Below are 22,492 nucleotides of genomic sequence, written 5' to 3' on the forward strand. Positions count from 1 at the left end.
GAATACCCCTTTGGCCAGTTTGGGTCAGCTGGCCTGGCTGTGTCCCCTCCCAAGACCTTGCCCACCCCTGCGTCGTCAAAACTGTATGTTTGATGCAAAAGGATGCACTTTGTCCAGGATCACATACGCAAAGTGCCATAGTAGGCACAATAGGACCATTACGAGGTACAGTGCCACTCATTTGCCCTCTGAAAATGAAAGGGGTGAAAGATTTTGAAAAAGGAATATTAAGAGCAGGTTGATTCAAAACTGAAGCCAGTGTGCTACTTCGTATTTTACAGAACTAAAAGAAGTACAAACTCTCAATAAGTGATATGACTGTAATAAGTAAGTTTACGGTTTTCAGAATTCCCTTAATGAACTTCTTAAAGCCTCTAAAACTGTTTTAAGTTCTTTATGGACCAGGATGATCCAAAAATCCTGGCATCATTTTCCACGCTTAATTTTACCGGAAAATAACTCACAAAAAAAAAAAATACCTCTTTCAAGTTCAATTTCAGGGAGAAATTAATTCTTTAAGTCTAATTTTGTCTCCTTCTATTTGGCCTCTGGACACTTGGAAGATATTACCAATCTCCAGATACCTCTTATTTTGTAGTGAAAATCCCTCAGGATCTTTCCATTACCACTGAAGAACTACTGAACCATGACCCTGCATCATCCCAGTCCCCTGCACTTATCATTTTTCACTTTTGAGACGGTGACAGGGAAAGCAAGGTTTGCCTGTTATCTGACCAGAAGAGTTTACTTCCACAACTCCTGGTACAGTTACTGGTTTGATTTCAAAGGAGGAAAAAAAAAAAAAAAACAAAACCAAAAACTATTCCCAATTCATGTTGAGGTGAGTAAGAACAGTCAAACCTTAATACATCAACTATTTAATATTTTACCACAAGGCATTTAGGACTTTCAATCCTACTGGCTATCAAAAACTTAAAGTAGAATAAATTTCTACTTTTCTTCCAGGCAAGCAGACCTAGTAATAATTTATTTGTCTCCTTCCACAGTTTTCACACCAGTTGCATCAAGAATTGCTGTACGGTGGATAGAAGATAATGACATTTTCACATATATTCCGTATTTTCTCAGGAGATGAAAATTTCTTCCATCAAGATGATGCTTATAATAGGATATATCTTCAGGTAGTAACTCAAATTCAAATCTAGACTATTTCAGAGCTCTCATCTCCAAGAAATAAACTACGTAAGACCCACGGTAGCATCTACATCCTCTAAAACACTACTTAATAATTTTCATAAACTGACAAATTTCTTTAAAATATAAAAGCAGTTAAATACATTAAAACTGACTAATCTGGCAAGTGAAACTAATCCTTATTAATTCTCAAGATGTCATGAAATGGCTCATCAGAGGAGCTTGGGACGTATCAGGATCCATAGCCACTTATACATTACATCTACACAAGCTGTTTCTACTCCAACATTTTGTAATCTACAGCAGGCATCTTTGAGTCCAGTAGCAACTATATATTAAAATAACTACATCATTTGTGAAACTCATGCAGAAGTGAAAAGTGCTTAGGAGATGTTTTAGATCATCTGCCATATACCACATGCTGGATGGTAAGTGGCATATGAGTGGATGTCCTATTTTGCTATTTTTTCTCATTCCTATCTAACTGAATTTTTCTTAGACAGAAACAGATTTTGAAACACAGATTATTCTCATATAAAACCAATTTATTGTCCAGGATTTCTACTCTCCAACAACACAGTTGCTGCTTAAGAAAAGGCCTTCCAAGACTGCAAATAGAAAGATCTGTCATGTTTTCTGTGTGCTACAGGTATTTAGGCAATTTCGCAGATGGGAATCCAGGATAAAATTCCAACAAGATGAACTATGTTCTTCCAAACTACACTTGTATGCCCCAGTCTTTTAAGAATAAAATTAAAACTGGAATTCCCAGGTTTGCTGTCCTGCATATGAAAACACATTGTCTTTTACAGTATTTCTCACAGGGAACAAAACACACAAAATACTATAATGTGAGCTCTCCCTTACATGCTGAATAAAACCAAACCATAACACTTCATAGCTTTCATCTTCTCTTCTGTCAAACAGAGCCACTTTTTCTGCATTTGCATTTACAGTCCTTTCAAGTTATCCAGCGTCTTGGAGAGCAAGGTTAAGCTCTGCAGGAATCAAGAGATTGTAAGAAGTTTGAGAATTAAAAGCTACCACAAAAAAAAAAATCACTTAAAAAATTGTTCTGATTGGATTTGCATGGCAAATCACTGGCAGTGATTTGGAACAAAACTTCTGGGACTATTCTAGCAATTAAGTTCTGAGATGGGGCCATTCCCTGGATCCATTACATTGAAGTACAGCTCAAAATCTTTTAAGTTTTTCAGCCAAGATGCCACATCAGAGCTATACCACATAAATACGCTTGGAATATTTATCTTCTTCCTCTCCCCCCAACCAACAGTACATTACCCCTGTATAATTTAATCTACGTCAGACACACCTTAAATAACATTAAGTAAAAACAACAATTAAGTAAAAATAATATTGCTTACTCACTTTTGCATAGTAAGAAATTTCTAACATCTCACACAGAGTTAGTTTCCCCAAACCAGACCATGAAACAAAGTACTACCATACTAATATAATCACAAACCCCATTTTTTCTTTTTTTCTATAAACGCGGCTTTGAAGCATGTCATGGTGAGGAGATGATTAACCCTGTATGAACGGGCCACTCCTCATACAGCCATGGTCATTAGCTCAGAAAAATTTATTACAGCATTAGCACTAGTGTTGTGACCCTGAAAAGCCTTACAGTCCACCTTAGTCCGGAGACTATGATTTTTGGAGGAGTTCACTATTTACATAGCCTAAAGCCTGCCCTTTTTCTGGCTTTGACAACAGCTTTTTATGTTGTAGAAGAAACAAGCCTTAAAAAAATCTGTCAGGCCTTGGACACCCTTACCCAAAGAGGAGGCAACTTTTAAGAGCTGTGTTTCAAGGTTCGGAGCCAACCGTGTTGTGAAGTCTGTCAGCACTGATGCAGCTCTCCAGCATGGTCTGTCTGTACTGAATATCAACCATGTCACTCTGTATATGGGCCAGACACTGGCTCATCAGTGGGTCTGAAAATGTCACCATGACCTGGCAGAGTCCCACATTTTACTGATGAGAGATATTGATGCACTTCACTAAAAACTGTATCCCTTAGGATTCAATTGTCTGAAGGATTTTTTATATAGCCAAAAAGTCTAAACCAATGTTGTCCTTTTTTTTTTTTTTTTGGTCTTTCTTTTTATCACATTGACTTTGGGGTTTTGGTAGGTGGGGTTTTGGGGGTTTTTTTAGGAATTTTTTTGTTCAGTTTGTTTTTATACTCTTATTCTTTACTATTAACAAGAAAAGAAGATATACATATAATCAGACCAAATTCTGCCTTAACATCCAAATCCTCCTTCTAATCTTAAAAGAAACTCTGAATTTTCTGCTGGCCCCACCTCTTTGCCGAAACTTGGTTTAGCTCATAAACATATGCACAACATTTCTAATGGTTCATTCTAATGGAGACAGCATCCAAGCTTGGGACATGGCTGGCTTCCAGTTTCAGGCCACAACTTCCAGCAAAACAGATTCAACATATCCCTGCTCATCACCCCCCAAAAGCAGTAGTAGGGGTATACGTTTGTTTTACTATTAGATACATGCTTGGTAAGTACACACATGGCAAACCCACATTTGTTTGCTCTAACAACTGATGAACTTCATTATGAGAGGTAATACCATGCCTCAGGAACATCATCAAGCATGATGTGTCTGTAGCTTGTTCAGGTATTTTGATAATAACAGTCTGTCACCAGTTCCTGGCTATCTTTGTTCACAAACACTTCCTACACTGCTGGGAGTCACCAAAAATAATAATCCTCTGTGAGGCTGTGAAGGAGCAACACTGACCCATGTGTCATGGTATCAGCCACCAAGATCTTCTCATAGTTCAGAGGGGTGTTCACATTACTACTAGATTTCTGTTCTTTTCATCAGGAGTGCTGTAAATAAAATTACCTAATTATGTTTTCAAACTTACTCAATGCTATCCTCACACCTATTTTTATGTCTAGTAAATAAAAAAAAGCTATTCATAGACAATGATGAACAAAGCTGAGACAACTACTCCACACTCCTGGAATCCACGTTGACCTTAATCAGAGACATCAGCTGAAGTGCTGTAGGACTGTAGGATGCTTGTGTTGTACAAGGTCAATGACGATGAGTGGGTTTGGTCTCTGGTTTGTTTTGATTAATGAACTCAGTGGCTAAAAATCTATCACAGTATGTAAGCACGTGTGTCCTCAAGTCTGACCTTTTAACTCCTACTTTTGCTTTTTCCATGATCCCTCTCACTATCTGGTCTAATTATAGTGTTCACAGGGAAATTAATGATTTCACTTAGCATTTAAACATGTTCCTTTTCCTCAGTGAACTTCAGACTCTGAAGGAGTCAAGCCATGTAGTTCCAGGAAGGAGAATTTCACATGAACAGGCACCAAAAGCTTGAGATATTTCAGTTCAACCAAAAACACTAACAAAAGGCTTCAGAAATGATAGATTTTGCTCAGTTGTTCAAAACCCCTATAGGCAAGCATCCATCAGTATAATGGCACATTAAAAGTGGAAAATGCAAAGCATTTTTAGAACTTGTCATCCCTACTCCACTTGCATAGCAAGGAGATTGCTGACACAGAGCCTGGATATGTAAACTGCAAACAGAGGTCCTCAGGTTTCTGCTATTGCTTAGGAAAAATAAACACACAACCCAACCTGACAGCTTCACTGAACAAAATATAAGAGAACTGTTATTTCAGGGCATATGTCTCCACAGGGAATAAACTAAAAATTGAAATAGCTTTTTGAACTCAAAGTATTAAAAATTGAAAAGTACATGTCTTTCCACAGACCCAGACAGTGGTTTTAAACATGATGTTATGCAACATCAGCCTCTCCGAAAGATCTGCTGCAGACATATTCCCTATTAATTAGGAATTTAGTGGCCATCTGTGAAAAGGGAGAAGCAAATATATTTTGATTAATTTAAAATGAACCTCAGGAGTTAATTGCTTTTACTTACAGTATTAACACTTATACATATATGTGTATGTTTATATGCACAGAAACATTCAATAAAGTGAGGCAAACATATGCAGGTCAGTTCACTGACAGATGAGAAGAAAGTTTGTTTTACAAAGCTATGATTTGCCCTATGTTGAGGAAAAGAACTGCATAGTAACAGGAATTGCATATCAGAGGCACCAAGTCTCCACAGAAGATAAATCCTTAAGAGAAGCCACTCGATACTTCATCTTTGTTTTGAAATTATTTGTTCTTCCCAAACATATGAGTATTTGAGGTCAAGAATCAGGAGCATTTTTCACTTACCTGCCCTTCAGTGGAGCTGACTAATGGGCCATACATCTTCAGGGCTACACAATGAGTATGCTCCAGTCCCTCACAAATCTAATTAGGAGTTGCACCTAGCCATTTAAAAATAGCCAACAGCAAAACATTTTCTCCCCAAAAACCGCAGCCACAATGAGGTCAGTAGGACAGTGCATGCAGTCATTTCCTTTGAGAGGACAATAGCACTTCCCTGCAGAAGATGATCTTGAAACAGAGACAGGGCCACTGAGATCAAGCTGTGCTTTCTCATAGTTTGCCCCAAACATAAAAGCATTACCCAGCTAGCCCCACAGGCTCCGTGTCCACACACAGCTTATTGACCTCAATCATTCTTTCCAAGAGTCTATGCACTGCTAACATGACATACCCTTTCTTCCTTCTACAGTCTCACTTACCTTAAACTTTTTACGAGGCAAACACTTGCACTCAACTCAGCCAAAATTCCCACTGGTTCAGGACAGCTTCACTAACATATCCCCAAATTTTTAAGTAAAGATTACCTAGATTTATTATTTACCATAATGAAAGATTGAATAAAAAAAGAATGGAAGTGATCTTACCTACTTTTCTAAACAGTTGCCTGGCTTTGTAGCAAAGCACTACTACTGGTGATCAACAGGTCTATAAAGAGTTAATATAACACAAATGCATTTCTACCACAGGATCAGCTTTACCAAGGGAGTAAGGAGTGAGCAGAAGATGATGTATTGGTGGCTGAGCACCAGAGAAAGCCAAATTCTGTCTTACAGAAGATGGAACATAATTACAGAGTATTAATGTCTTCTCTCTATGCATAAGCATACTTAACACACATGGAAGAACAACAGTTATGAACTGCTTATTCTTTCAAATAGCTGTAGTATTCTGACACAAATGTCCCCTTTGGATGCTACCATAGTTCTGTGCTAACTGTACCACAAGCCAGTTTGCAAATGAAGAAGACAGCCATACACGTCTTAGAATCACTTATAGAATGAATCATAGAATGATTGGGCTTGGAAGGGACCTCTGGAGATCATCTGGTCCAACCCCTCTGCTAAAGCAGGTTCACCTACAGCAGGTTGCACAGGACGGCATACAGGGGGTGTTTGAATGACTCCAGAGACGGAGACTGCCCCACATCTCTCAGCAGCCTGTTCCAATGCTCTGCCACCCTCAAAGTTAGAAAGTTCCTCTTCATGCTTAGATGGAACTTCCTATGTTCAGGTTTGTGCCTGTTACCTCTTGTCCTGTTGCTGGGCACCACTGAAGAAAGACTGGCCCCATCCTCCTGCCACCTACTCTTTAAGTATCCATAAGCATTGAGAAGATTCCCCCCTCAGTCTTCTCTTCTCCAGGCTAAAATGCCCCAAGTCCCTCAGTCTTTCTTGGTAAGTCCCCTAATCATCTTTGTAGCCCATTGCTGTGCCCTCTCAAGCAGTTCCCCCTCCTCCTCAAACTGGAGAGGCCCAAGACTCCACATGAGACCTCACCAGGGCAGAGTAGAGGGGGAGGAAAACCTCCCCCTCGACTTGCTGTCCACATACTTGATGCACCCCAGGATGCTATTGACCTTCTTGGTTGCGAGGGCACATTACTGGCTCATGGTCATTCTGTTGTCCACCAGCACTCAAGGTTTTTTTCCACAGAGCGGCTTTCCAGCCAGCTCCCAACCTGACTGACACATGGGGTTATTACTCCCTAAGTGCTTGTTTACACACAAACTTCTCTCCTGAAATAGAGAGGCTCCAGAGACAACACTCCAAGATCAAAGAAAAAAAGTATTGCAGCTATTCACAACTTTCCTCCCCAGAAACTATTCAAGATACTCATCCAGTAAATCAAGTAAGGCAAACCAAACCCAAAACCTAAGTTTGCTAGAAACATGGACCAAGAAAAGCCTTGCAAAACTGCACCACCTGGCAATACTCCTCAGGGTAGCACACATCAGGTCCAGAATTCCCCAGAGAACTTTGCACAATAAAATCCATTTTATTAAAAATCATCTTAGAATATCAACCATCAAGACAAAAACCTATATGCTCTCTTTTCATTCTTTTAAACATTGTAACACACGTGTACTCTCACTGTGTATAGGGATACACATATGCTGTGTATGTATATAATTTATTTACTCCTAAATTCACTGCGTAGGAAGACTTCACACTTTTAGAAGTAAATTCTTCCTTTCCCTCCACTTCATGTCAACATCTGTACTCCTGGGAAGCAGCTCTTGAGTGCCCCTGCCAAACCACAGTAGCATACCTCACGGAGTAAACTGAAGACCACTGACACCAGAATTCAGAAGGGAGGGTGGGAAGGCAGTGCTATGACTCATCTGGATACAGGAAACAGCAGAACCAGACTGTTGTAGTTTCTCAGTCAGTTACCAGTAGGAGGCAAGTGCTTAGTGGGCCCTGCAATAGCACCTGCTTTTTGTAGGGCAGCTACAGGTACAGCCCATGTAGAAGGTTGGGGTCACAGGCATTTTCCCGTATGTTGACTACCATCTCCATTTAAAGAAAGTTCACTTTCTTTTACAAATAAAGAGAAGATCAAAATTTCAAAGGTGAGTTTGCTAATAAAATTGTGATTGTAAGCTTAGCTGGCCATAGTACTGTTTAACAAACCACTACTTTTTTTGACAGAGTGGTTACCGCTATTCAAAAAGAGCAGAGGGTAAAACAAATCTAAAATCTATCCCCATTAGGCTAATGCATGTTTTATTATTACTTCACAGAAGGTTAACTGGCCCAAGCAAAAGAAAATTATACAAATTGCACATTTGTCCCCAAAGTGACAATTTTAAATCTCAAAACCAATCTCATTAACATATTGCCTTACTCAACTAAAAAAATGGTAAAACCTTCAAAGAAAAAAGTGATAGTGTCATTTCTGTTTCATTCAGAAAAGGTTGTAGAATTACTTATTTCACTGAACTGTTTTAAGAGTCTTCAGAACTATAATTAGTCTTCAGAAGAGGAAGCTAAGGGGAGACCTCATCGCCCTCTACAACTACCTCAAAGGAGGCTAGAGTGAGGTGGAAGTCAGTCTCTTCTCACATGCAACAAGTGAAAGGACAAGAGGAAATGCAATCAAGCTGTGCCAAGGGAGGTTCAGGTTGGATATCAGGAAAAATTTCTTCACAGAAAGTGTTATCAGCCATTGGAACAGGTTGCCCAGAGAGGTGGTGGACTCACCATCCCACAAGTATTTAAAAGAGGTGTGGATGTAGTTTAGTAGTAGTAGCTTATCAGCAGTGGTAGGGTTGTGAGCTCTAGCAGAGCAGTTAGACTTGATGATCTCAAAGGTGTCTTCAAACAGCAAGTTTGAAACAAACAGTTCTAAGAGTGGCTGTCTATGGGTCCATGTCCAGGTAGAGGCCAGCAACAAGTGGAGCCTCTGAGGGAATCAGAACTGGGACCAGTCTTGTTTAACATGTTCGTCAGTGACATGGACAGGGGCATTGAGTGCACCCTCAGCAAGTTTGCTGATGACACCAAGCTGTGTGGTGCAGCAGACACGCTGGAGGGAAGGGATGCCATCCAGAGGGACCTTCACACGCTGGATAGCTGAGCCCAAGACAATCTCATGAAGTTCAACAAGACCATGTGCAAGGTCCTGCATCTGGGTCAGGGCAATCCCAGGCACCAATACAGGCTGGGCAGTGACCAATTGTGTTGCCAGCGAGAGGTTCAGCTCATAACAAATATATTATTTGTCCAGGGACAAATGTGAATGCTTCTGAGTGACGTACAAAAGCTTTAGCCAGAAAACTTAATCACACTTCCCATATCTAATCCCTGATACATCTACTGTGTACCTTTCAGGCTCCCAGAAGATCAGACAAGATTCTTACAAAATAGGCCTAGTCCAAGCTCAAATGAATGTTTGAGAGCTTAATTCTACAGGCAAAATAGTGTTATTTTAACATAAAATTTTATGATGGAAAAATGTCTATCAATAATAAAATATTTTATGATGGAAAAATGTCTATCAATAATAAAATAGATGTAAACAAACATAAAAAATCAGCTTTGTTCCTCCCATCCTGACAAATGGCCACAGCTCAAAATTTCAACGTTAAAAGCAATCAAGACCCTGCAAAATCCAGAGATGTAAACTCAGAAAGTGGACTAACTAGTTGCCATTCCTTCAAATGCATACTGTTTATAGTCCTAATGATTTCCACATGGTTGTTCACAGTATAAAGGTGCTCAGATACACAGATAGTTATAGACTTAGAAATGTAACATTCCAGGAGTTCAAACCAAACAAAATTATTTCCCTCATCTTGCACAAATTCCATTTTTTGATGCCCCATTTTCACATGAGGATTTTGAAGCAGGTACAACTCCAAAATATCCCCATGAACATTCTTGAACTTAAGAAGGTTATGTTCATTCAGTATTCATTTTACTAAATAATACTGCATAATAACTAGATAGACAAGAATAGCAAGATAATAAGCATAACCCAATGAACAAGAAGCCAAAACTGGGTACATTTCCTGTTAAACAGGTACCTTTCTAAGGAAAAACATTTGGAAGCCTGTTTTGTACTGCATTGCTACATTGTCTAATGAACCTTCTCATGAGGAAACCCCACTTTTTTTATACATTTCCCTTCATCTGTGTGGGTGTTTTATTGAGATGAAAGGACTCTTAGCAGTGGTAAAAGCCAGAGGAATAAAATTAACGGTTTTTATAGTTGAAACATCCCAATACCTATGCGAACAAGAATGCTTGTCTTTATACTTCTAGCCTTCACACAGCACCACACAATCTCAGTACATGACTTCAGTGTTGCTATAAAATGACACATCAGAATCAAAGCTCCACATATCTGTCATAAAGGCACTGTGCTGCTAATTGAGTTTCATTATATATTTGGTTTTAATTTTCTCCTTAGCAAGGATTGACATTTTTTCTCTCTATTACCATACAGAAGCTTCTCTCTTTCTGCATATAATTGCATGCTCTTCAAAGTGTAAAGTAAAATTTTGTTTCCTTAGTTTGGCTCCAATTCCATCCTTATCTAGAAAAACATGACCCAGTTTAATGGTGGCCACTGTATGGTTCTTAAGTAATTCTCAAGGCATTTTTGAGTGCGGATCCTACATTGAAGAGACAACATGGCCATAGCTGGACAGCTTGGCTCTATGAATCCCTTAAGACAAGGAAATGTGAGCCAGAGGTTCCCAAGGCCAGTATCATCCCAGTTGCTTTAGACTCCGACTGTATACTTAGTCCACACCAGTATCTGCAGCCTCTACAAAGCTGTTGTTCCCTCTCCCTTACAAGATGCTTCTGAACCTCCTTCCACTGACCAGTCTACTTGTCCAATATATATAGCTCTCAGACATACCAAGTGGAGGCACAAAAGTTGTCTGTGCCAACAGTGGTGCATTAATTTTTTTAACACTTCGGTCTTAACACATTTTATGGTTTACTTACAAGAGAATATTGAAAGGATATTGACAGATTTTTTTTCTTCCAAAATGACTGAATTATTGCTAGTCACAGCAATACTCCCACTTGTGATGCTAGAACTAATCAGTAACAAAGTGTATAATACCTATATTGCCACCAAAACTATTTTAAGCTGCACAATAGTATTTGCCATCATTCCAGATGTTCTTATGAGAACAGCATTCATGAAACACCTATTTGGCACTGTGTGCTTGAGAGACAGAATCTCTAATACTTACATCCAATCATCATCATAGCAACAGCAAAGATCTTCTCGCCATCTGTAGTCGGAGCAATGTTTCCAAATCCAACACTGGTGAGGCTGGTCATCGTGAAATACAATGAGGAGATGTAGACTGAATCTTTGCTCGGTCCACCTTCCCACTTTCCAAAGCCCGATGTGTTAAAGCGGTACGGTGTTCCTATTGACATCCCCAGCTGATAGAGCCAGCTCTCAGTCCGGATTGTGTTTGTATCCTCATCGATAACTTCATAGTCTCCTATGCTGTACCAAATGCAGGCCAACCAGTGTGCTGCAAGACCAAAGACACACACCAGCAGCACCAAGACTGCCGCTCCATATTCAATGTAGTGGTCCAACTTCCGAGCTACACGACCCAGCCGAAGAAGCCTGACCACTTTAAGTGAACTGAAGAGGCTACTGATGCCCTAGAAAGATAAAGCACAACGACCATTAGAATCTAATATTGAAGCAACAAGATTCCTAACTGTGGTTTGCAAAGACATAAGGTGATCCATAACAAACAGCAGGTCATCAGATAACACCTGAAAAGAGAGATTGTGAAGCATGAAAAGGTCAGGGATGGGTATATGCAATCATGTCTTTATTCACTAACGTTTTGCGGGTTGCTCTCTGAACTCCCCTTTTAAATTATTTGAATAGGTATACAAATACATTTGTAAGGTATCCAAATAACAGGCTATTTATTGTGTGTCCAGTTGTGCAAGTAAGCCCTGAATATCCTGATGCTGCTTTAGGCAGAATGAAAATGAATGTGGAAGCCACTGAGCATTAAACTATACAAATCTAATGCTGAGAGGAACATAACCAGATGCCTATTGAATACACTCCAGCATCTGGATTCGTGAACCACTTGTGGCTACTCCAGACTTCCTTAAGGTCTAAGACAATGCAAGTCCTCTCATGTCTCAGATATATAACACAGTCTGCAGTATTTAGCTCAGATATACCAGGAAGATAAATAAGAAAAGCAAAAACATACTGGAAGTACCTGATGGTTTGTAATTTTTCAGCATAGCAGTGCATTTCCTGTGATTTTACTTCCATGTTATAATTCATGCATTGATAATTATTCTTCTAGCATTTCTCACAGACTACACAAAGCCTACTCAATGATCTCTTGAGGTGCCTTCCAACCTCTGATATACTGTGATACCTATTTCAAATATTTCACTGTCTAATCCTCACATCATATTCTTTTTATGACAACCTTGTTGTCAACGTAGTATTTCTGTCCTGATACTAATCAGACACCCAAAGAACATAATTAAGCCAGCATCATTAACTTTTAGGCAAATTTGCAATTCCATGCAAAAGAAGTTAAATTTAAAAAAACAAAAAAATCAAAGCCATTTTGAGCACAAGAAGATCTGAATAGTCTTTCATAAAAATCCTTTCTCTCTTTTCCTACTCTGTCTTATCAGGACTGTATCGTACACAGAAGTCTGATTAAAATTTCAGCAGACTGGTTTAATGAGTATTTCTGGAAATGTGTAATTGCATACTTCTGGTCACCAGATTTTACTGGAAGCTTGTTTATTCCTGCATAAATACAACTGCTCCATTATCTTAACCTGGTTTACTGCACTAGAAGAGATATTTTATTAAATAATTACATAAAGCATATTGACTCATGTTCTCCAGGATTACGGCAATGTGTTTCCCCTTTATTTCTTGAATTTGTCATGATTACATTGACTCATTTTCAGAGACAGACATAATTTGTTACCTGGGAACACACTATCAATCCAGTATTTGCAGAAGATCTAGCAACCAGGGTAAGAGAAGGAAAAAAAGAGAAACAAGCAGGTTCTGAGTTCTGAACAGTATGGAAAGGAAAAGCAAAGGGGAAAACACAAAAATCTGTAACCTAACTACGTTTTAAACTGGATATGCAAGTCCCTGAGTGGCAAGCACATGTGGTCTCTCCATTTTAACATTGTAACACAGCTTTCCCTTCTTTTTCCAGTGCCTATTTCTCCCTTTCTTCTTACAAACTTCAACAGCCAAACAGGAGTGCTTTACATTTTGAGAGCTCTCCAGAAATAGCCTACTTTTAGCTCCAGCCTCAAAGCTGAACTTCTTAATCAAGTAGTGTCAGGCAAGAGCAGGATTTTTTTTTCCATCCCAACATTCTAAACATCAGCTTTATTTTTACTCAAAAACAGTGGTGCAAAACTTGTTCTTAAAATTCATCCTGGAGATTTTTAAAAAATACATGCTGCTTGTCACTGGCAGTCCTGCCAAAGACAAAAATAATCATTCAATAACAACATAAAAGTTTGGAATTTGGTTAATTCTTAATTGGAAAAAAATAATAAGGCAATGATTTGAAATAAAATTTGAGGAGCAGGGATCACAGAAGGGGAGTCTAAGAAATTGGATAAGTAAAATGGAATACAAAATAAAAATTTTTAAATTAGATTTAAAACATTTAAGGCAAACCAATTTGCTTTTAGGGTACTCTTATCCTAATTCCACTTGTGAAATTCACAAAAAAAAAAAAAAAAGAAATGTTGTAAAAACATTTTAAAAGTGACAGAACTGCATCATTTGGAAGAAAGTGATGCTATCAAATTCTGAACAGAAGTAAACAGAATTAGGGGTTTTGTACAAAAAGAGCTTCCTTATTTACAGAAAATAAAATACTTGATTTGGTTGCGTTGAAAGGCTGCATTTAATATTCAAAAATAGTCACAATATTTCTCTCAATTGCATTACCAATAAGGCTCTAGAAGTTCAGAAAAAGCTAAAAAAAAATTGTACAGAATAATTTATTTTTCTATTTCCTGTTAACAGCGTTTTGTATTTGATTTCCTCAGAGGAAAGGATTTGTCTGTTCTAAACAGATCAATATCAAGAGGAAGAAATGCCCAGGGAAATATTATTCATAGAACTCTCTTAAAAATTTCTAAGTGACAGAATTTCAAATGGTTGTAAACAATGGAAACTTTAAATAGACTGTTTCTTAGATGACACAGTAGAAAAAATTAATCAGAAATATTTTTGAAAAGTTTTTGCCATTAGATTTAGGAAGTAATATTTAATACAGGAGTACTGGATTCAAAACTGACAGAACTTTTATATTGCAACTTTCCAAAATAGAACTGTACAGTTAGATTACTGTCCATTTTAATGCTCTTATCAAAGCAGATTATTTTTATGCTTTTATCATACAGATGGCTCCACAATGTCACACAGAAGAGTGTGTATTTCTCTTTGATGCATGTGCTACTACGCTTATAACCAAGAAGCAGATTAAGAGACACTCAAAGCTCCTTCTGCCAAAACAAAATAGATGAACCTCAGTTCATAAAGAGCTAGAAATTGTACTAGAGGTCCTCAAAGAGTCACCCTCAGATGTTCTGCTCTAAAGGATCATCATAAGGAACTTTTGTGTGGCAGTCAGAGAAAAAACAACCATAAGTTAATATCCCACCTGATTACTCAGGCACAGTTTCAACTGTTAGCACTCTATACAACAGAAACCCTGGGGATATGCAGAAGCTATCTGTTACATGGCCAAGGTAAACTAATAGTATTTCCACTATATTTTGTTACAGAAACAACTTGCATGGAGCAGGAACTTAAAAATGCAGCACCTAGTCAAATATGGCAGAAAATGATGAATTTCACACCAACTTGTTTGAAGTAACTGAATGACTAAAAGATTCTCATTTCCATACCCACATAGAGTTGTTGACAAATATTTAATAGGTTGGCAGGTTTACTTTCATTGGCAGTGATGGACGATACAGAAAAATGGAAGAACCTATAGCAATTCCCCTCCAAGCCAAAGGGCAAACTCAAAGCACTGAGCCAGCAGAAATAACTTTGTATTTGTTGACCGAGCAAACGTGAATGTCAAAAGTCCCTAAAACAGTAAATACAACTACTGTCCTTCCTTCTCTCCTCTATGCTACCATTGCAGAGGGGAACTGCAGCTCAAACACAACAGAAAACCAGACCAGCCTCACTACTAGAGGACAGCAGGACCCACATTTCATGGTCAAAGAAACCGCTTTGTAAGTTTACCCCTGAAATGCTGTCCATGTATAAAATGTGATTAATTAGACCTACTTGTTATATACTGTGCACATTTATACAGATTTTCCTATGTATCTCCTCGTTTTCTGCAGGACCTTAGCAACTGTCAGTTCACCCCTTGTCTCACGCTTGTATCTCAGCCACGTAAGTAATCTTTCCAAACATAGGATACAGGATATTCATGTTTTGGATTTAGCTTTGCATTAGATAGCATAAGATTTGTGCCATTACTTCCACATCGATAAAATGAGATCAAGAACAGACACTGAGTTGAAGTACTTTGTGAAAAGATTTGAAAACATAAGTGCTATACAGAGTGATTATTAGTTTATTGTGCCATTATGGTCCCTAAGGACACTAACATTGAAGACTACAGCGCTAGATGCTGTACATATAAGAACATAGTTCCTGCAGTTCATTTGCCATGCAACATTCAATTCATCAAACAATAAAATTCCACGTAGCAAAAAAAGATTGTTTAAAGGACTGCAATAAAAATTACCTACAGCAAACAAACAAAGTGAAAAATAATTTATTTTTCCTTCCAAACAAGATGTAAGATGAATAACTTTAGAAAATAACTAAAATATAACTTTTATCCCACCTCCTACAGCTGTAGTAGCACTTTAAAAACAGATTAAAACTGTAAACTGTATGACAGTATTCGCCTTTTTTTTTTCTGCACACCTTCCATGTGTGCAGAAAGAAACCTAAGCATTAAGGGTTTTTCTACGAAGTATAATTTACTTGCTACTTGTTATCTGTTTTCGTATTGGCACAAATCTGTTCTAAGTCTTCCAGCACTTTCCTCTTATATGGAAATGGTAAAATTCAGGCTTCATCTGAATTAAAGGGAGATGCAGTAAACTAAAAGCTAACCTTTAAAAGAATAAGAAAGAAACAGTACAAAAGAAATTATTTATTAAAAAAAGGGGAGGCAATGAACAGAATGTATCACCACCATAAGTGAGGCAAGAGCCCTGGAAAGCACTACCTTCTTGCTTGACATTAGATTCTGAAGTCAGTTGTGTCACAGTCTGGTTCTGCCTATCTGCAGTAACCTGGCAGCCCTGTCTGGTCATTATTAAGACTCCTGTTTCTGTAATTTGCTTCCATTGGTTTTCTTAATTAGGTCTCAGAACATAACCTTTCCTACAGATTGTCAAATTTAGCAACCAACAGATGAAGTAACATTATGCACACAGGTCAAAATCAATACCTAAACCCTGTGGTTACTGCTGTGGTGGTCAGCACTGAAGAAGCAGATCTCTAGACTCAAAAAGCTTAATTTAGTCAGCCAGCTGTGAGCTTGGTAAGAATTGAGGAACAAACAGCAATAATTCGTGTATACAGCACAGGGCTGATTTTTCATTTATAAAACTATGTCCATTCTGTCCTACAGGCACACTTGGAAAACCAACAAATCCAAGTTAGAAACTCTCTTTTTTGTACTCCATGAGGAAGAACAAGGATAAAGAAATCCTACTTTCCACAGTATTAAATTAAAAAAAAAAAATACCCCTGACAGGCAGCAATCTGCTTCCCAATGCTTGGATTCAAAGAAGCCACTAGTTCCAGAAGAATTTTTACTTATCTCCAAGAAGCAAACCACCCAAGTAAGGTTTCATGTTACTGGCATCTAATGCTACTCCATCTTTCCAATTCTAATCCAATCCCCAATACAAAATAGACTATAAAGCAACCATTTAACTACTCAAATACTCTTTGTCATCTCATCTGACCTTCTGCCTCAGATCAGTATAAGTATGCTGAATGGAGGAAAAAGAACAACAACTGATCACCATCTCTACAACATGCTTCCACCTATATGCAGTGTAAGAATCACTCTAAGAGAAGCTTTTTTGAAATAATTCATAATCTAATATATTCAATTAGCTTTTCTTCTTGGACAAAGGCTATCACCATATATTTTATCACAGAAAACATAACTCAGCATTTAAATTCTTTTAGCCTCATACAGATTGAACAGTGTATATAGACAGACCACTATTCTCTTTTTAACAGTATGGTACATCATGTCATGCTTTTCAAAGCTATGAAGAAGCAGCCTTGACACCCAGTAACACCCTTACTTATCTATGACTTAGCAAAAAGACTAATCTGAACATTTGTAGTGCAGAAGAGTTAACTGACATCTTAACAGACACAGCAGAACCTATGGAGTAAGCATCAGGCTGGAACACAGCAATGCCTTCTCCTCCGGTATTCCTTTTGGGAGGGGCTGTCCATCAGTTTAGATGTCCTAGAGCCACCAAAGTGTATGAACCTGGCATAAGAGCTCTGCAGCACCTATGTACAACAACCCAAACTGGAAAAGAGGATTTGCAGGAAAAGGTAACCTGCTCCTTCAGAGGGTATCATAAAAAAGGCACTTTATTAGTAGCATGCAGGTTGAGTTTCTAAGGGAAGTTAGAGAAACTCGTATTTCATCAGGAAAAAACCAACCAAACAAGCAGTAGATAAAGAAGAGAAACATCCTGAATCAAGTCCTCAAGAGATCTGTGAATAGCAGGTGCTGCTTTGCCCACCTGGTTTATATCCTGGCAGAAGTACTTCCCCACATACTCCTTTCATAGAATCAAGAATGTTGGAAGAGACCTCAAAGATCATCGAGTCCAACCTGTCACCCTAAACCTCATGACTATCTAAACCATGGCACCAAGTGCCACGTCCAATCCCCTCTTGAACACCTCCAGGGATGGTGACTCCACCACCTCCCTGGGCAGCCCATTCCAATGGCCAACCACTCTCTCTGTGAAGAACTTTCTCCTCACCTCCAGCCAGTTCCTAACCCAGCACAGAGTGCTGCTGTCCAAGCCACAAGCTGCCAGTTTGGCCAAGAGTTTGCTGTGGGGGACAGTGTCAAAGGCCTTGCTGAAGTCCAGGTAGACTACATCCACAGCCTTTCCCACGTCCACCAGGCGGGTCACCTGATCATAGAAGGAGATCAGGTTGGTGAGGCAGGACCTGCCCTTCCTAAATCCATGTTGGCTGGGCCTGATTCCTTGGCTATCCTTCAGGTATGCAGTGATTGCCCCCAAGACAATCTGCTCCATGATTTTCCCTGGCACTGAGGTCAGGCTGGCAGGCCTGTAGTTCCCAGGTTCTTCTGTTCGTCCCTTCTTGTGGATGGGCGTCACACTGGCCAGTTTCCAGTCTTCTGGGACCTCTCCAGTGAGCCAGGACTGGTGGAAAATGATGGAGAGAGGCTTGGCCAGCTCATCTGCCAGCTCTTTCAGCACCCTAGGATGGATCCCATCAGGTCCCATGGACTTGTGAATATCCAAGTGACTCAACAAGTCTCGAACTAATTCCACATGGATTTCAGGAGTACAACACTGCTCCTTGACCCCATCAACCAGCTCAGGAGGCCAGTTATCCTGAAGTCCTCCTGCCTTACTGTTGAAAATGGAGGCAAAGAAGGTATTTAGAATCTCAGCCTTCTCCTCATCCTTAGTTACAATGTTACCCTCCACGTCCAGTAAAGAGTGGAGGTTCCTCTTGCCCCTCTTTTTAGCATTAATATATTTATAAAAATGCTTTTTGTTGTCTTTCACAGAAGCGGCCAGTTTAATTTCTAACTGTGCTTTTGCCTCTCTAATTTTTCTTCTACATGATCTAACAACATCCTTAAACATATCACTAGTTGCCTCCCCCCTTTCCAAAGGCGATAAACCCTCTTTTTTTCCCTTAAATCCTTCAGGAGCTGCTTGCTCATCCAGGCCGGTCGTCTTCCCCGCCGGCTCGTCTTACGGCATGTGGGAACTGCCAGTTCCTGTGCCTTTAAGAGCTCCTGTTTGAAGTAGGTCCAACCATCCTGGACCCCTTTGTTCTTAAGGGCTGTTACCCAGGGAACTTTCTGAATAAGTTGCCTGAACAACCTGAAGTTTGCCCTCCGAAAGTCCAAAGTGAGGGTTCTGTTACTGCTCCTCCCTATCTCCCTGCATATTGAAAACTCCACTATCTCATGGTCGCTGCACCCTAGACAGCCTCCAACCACACATCTCCCACCAGCCCTTCTCTATTTGAGAACAGCAGACCAAGCAGAGCCTTGCCCCTGGTAGGTTCACCTAAGAGCTGCATCAGGAAGTTGTCATCCATGCACTCTAGGAACCTTCTGGACTGTCTCCTCTCTGCTGAATTAAGTTCCCAGCAGATGTCTGGTAGGTTAAAGTCCCCCACAAGGACAAGGTCTGATGATCTTGAGACAGCTTCCAGCTGCTTATAGAATATCTCATCGGCCTCCTCATCCTGGTTGGGTGGTCTATAACAGACTCCAACCAGGATGTCAGTTTTGTGTGGCCTCCCTCTGATTTTAACCCATAAGCATTCAATGCTTTCATCTGCAACCTCGAGTTCTGAGGCATCAGAACCATTCCATTTACCTGACCGTTAAGGAGTAATTCCTGCCTGGCACAGTCCCTTGGGGCTATGCTGCAGTCCAGAACACCTACAAAAGTCATATAAGCAGGCCTTCTCCATAACTACCTTTCTTTTCTTTTGCAGGTCAAGGGCCCCAAGCTCCTTCTGAAGCTCCCAAAACCATGTAGGAGTCACACCAACAACTCCCTCAGCCTTGCTCGAAGGGCCTCTGGCAAGTTACAGCCCAGAGGACCCATCTCCTTTGGGCTTTGCCCTATTTTTCAGGGGTCTCTCATAAGCAGATAACCCAACAAAGTAAACCACCACCAACACCATGCTGTCCAGGCCAAGGTCCAAGCTCCAGCCCTCCCACTGTCCCACCATGAACAGTAATTCAATTGCTTGATCCTTCCCCTAGAGCACCAGTAAGGAGTCATCCAGTCCAGAGAGCCTCACTAATTCTTTCTCATTTATTTTCACCACTTCCAAGAACCACAAATTTGCTGACATTTCCTCTGCCTGCCTGGAACATACTCTGTGATACCTAGCTGCTTTGTTGTAGGCATTATATCAAAAGTAGGTTATGACTATGTTAATTTGAATTAGTTGTGGAAAAACATTCATTCATTACTGGATTTATCAATAGATTCATATGCAAAACACAGCATTGCCCTACTGGACAGATGCAAGTAGGAGTGGTGAACTACATGCTGTTTCAAACAGATTTCGTATTATACAGCTGGCTACAGTTTAAAAGACTTTTTTTTTTTTTATCTAGTTTGCAAAATTCATGTAACCTCAAATCTTTCTTTATAGGTCCCTGTTTATTCCATAAAAATATAAATATGATAATTTATTCCTTCTTTGTTGCAAGTAAATAGTAAAAAAAGTCTAGGGAAATTTCAGGGCAGCTACTTCAGTAATTCCTAAACAGCTAATTTGTATTCACATGAGAGATCATTCCACTAATAAGGTTTAAATTAATCTATTGCAAAAGTACTGCCTCAGAGAGTTGCCAACAATCTGACCAGCACATATTCATTTTTTCCTCTCTCAACTCACTGCTTACTTTCCAGCTCCATCACACTCACTTAGCACTAAGTAGCTTAATTTACTTTTATTACTTCTGCATCATGCTTTTTCTAGGACTTTTTTTTTATCATTCTAAACTTTGTGCTTTCAAAGCTGTGTATCTTCTTTGCTTACATGCTAACTTCAATCTTACTCATCCACTTAAGTGAACACTACTTCATTTATATTGAATATATCTTTCCTGGTGATCTTTTACTATGCATTTATTTCTCTTCTATCTCAATTAGTAAAAGTGATGTATGGTTCTCAACTTGGTATCAGCCAACAACTGATCACAGTGTCCCATTCAAATACAGATAGCAATTACTACCCCAAACTCCCTATTCCAGAGATTAATATGGTGATGACATGACTGGATTCCACTCCCACCATGAGATTTCACAACAACAGTGTCACATGTAATAAGTTAGATTTTTTTTCCAATATAAATTATAGCTTTATGGTATTATGGCTGAAAACCACAGCAGAAAATTGCTCAAGCTGACACTGCAAAAAATTATTCAACTTCCCCTTGGAATTCAAAGTCTTAAATTGCATTGCCAACAATTGTGGAACTTTCTTTAATCCTGTTTTTTTATTAAATCTACTGATTGACGTCTGAACACAAGGAGATATCACCTACTTTGGAGGATAATGTTATTTACTTAAGTAAGGAATAATACTAATTACTGTAAAAGGATTACTGCCAAATGTATCATTCAAACTCAGAAGAGATTAATACCACATTTTAAGGGCTGTGTTAGACCAATATTTTCTTCTTTTACTCAAACTATATTACAGCATGACATACTGTCTTAAAAATAGAAATGTTGAGCTTAGCATTGAGTTGATTCATCAATCACTGAAATATTTTCCTTTCGAAGTTCTATGGCAGGTTGAGAAAGTAATTTGTATTTAACTGCATAATTAGCTTTCCATGCAGAAAAGCTGGGAGAAACATTTATAACTTTTCTTTCATATAGGTAACAACAGAAATTTCTCTACAGCTATTTGTTCCTTCATTTGTGGAGTTCATATCTAAGTATGAGATACTGTATTGTCTCTTTGAGCACAGCATTGGAGATCAGAAGCCCCATACATTCTGATATTTAAATCTACAGCCTTGGACAAAGACATTAATGTTTTTCTTTCCTCCTCCATCTGTAGAATGTGGCCATTCATACTTAAGTGCTTCTTGTATTAATTGTAGTTATTAATAGTTGTACTGATTAATAGTTAATGAATTCAAATTATTTTTATGGACAAAAATATTCTCAACTGTGCAGAGAGGAAATTGGAATTTCAATCACATTCAAAAATGTGAATTGAAAATATACTAATGTTTCAAACTGCAACAAACCCAAGGAGTTTTTCAGGCAATTTCAAAACACAGAAGTCATACTCAATTTTGTTTCACTAAAATATTTTCAATTAGATCATATAATGGAATACTGAAGTAAATATGTCATAAAGCAAAAAGTTACTTCAAAATAAACAAAAAATCCAACATGAGATTTTTTTAATTGATACCTGCTTGTTATTGTTCAACTCCAGTTTCATGTATTATAATTGACCATATATTGGTGGATCATTTTAAAGATGACAAAATTTGTTTCACTTTCGTCTATGAAGAGCTAAGTGACAAGACAGTCCCAAAACACCCAAAGCCGAAAGAGCCTCAACACCTTTTATACACAGGTCCTGTGTCCCCTGCAACTCAATACCATCACAATAACTATGGTATTCTTAAAAACTAATTGACTAGTTTCTCCATAGCATCCTCAGTGTCTTCAGTGACATTTCTTTTAAGAGGTGAGATTCCACCTCCCTCAGTCCTCCT

At 38.9% G+C, this 22,492-nt stretch overlaps 1 protein-coding gene across 1 annotated transcript in view; it reads right to left on the bottom strand.

The window, feature by feature from the left end:
- The window catches only part of KCNH1 (potassium voltage-gated channel subfamily H member 1), a 193,470-nt gene that overhangs the window by 120,898 nt on the left and 50,080 nt on the right, over window positions 1-22,492 (bottom strand). The window contains exon 7 of the mRNA XM_054393961.1: window positions 11,129-11,558. Within this exon, the coding sequence (XP_054249936.1) occupies window positions 11,129-11,558 (430 nt within the window). The remainder of the gene's footprint in view (window positions 1-11,128; window positions 11,559-22,492) is intronic.

The sequence above is a fragment of the Indicator indicator genome, chromosome 2 (genome assembly GCF_027791375.1).
Source record: "Indicator indicator isolate 239-I01 chromosome 2, UM_Iind_1.1, whole genome shotgun sequence".
Taxonomy (NCBI): domain Eukaryota; kingdom Metazoa; phylum Chordata; class Aves; order Piciformes; family Indicatoridae; genus Indicator; species Indicator indicator.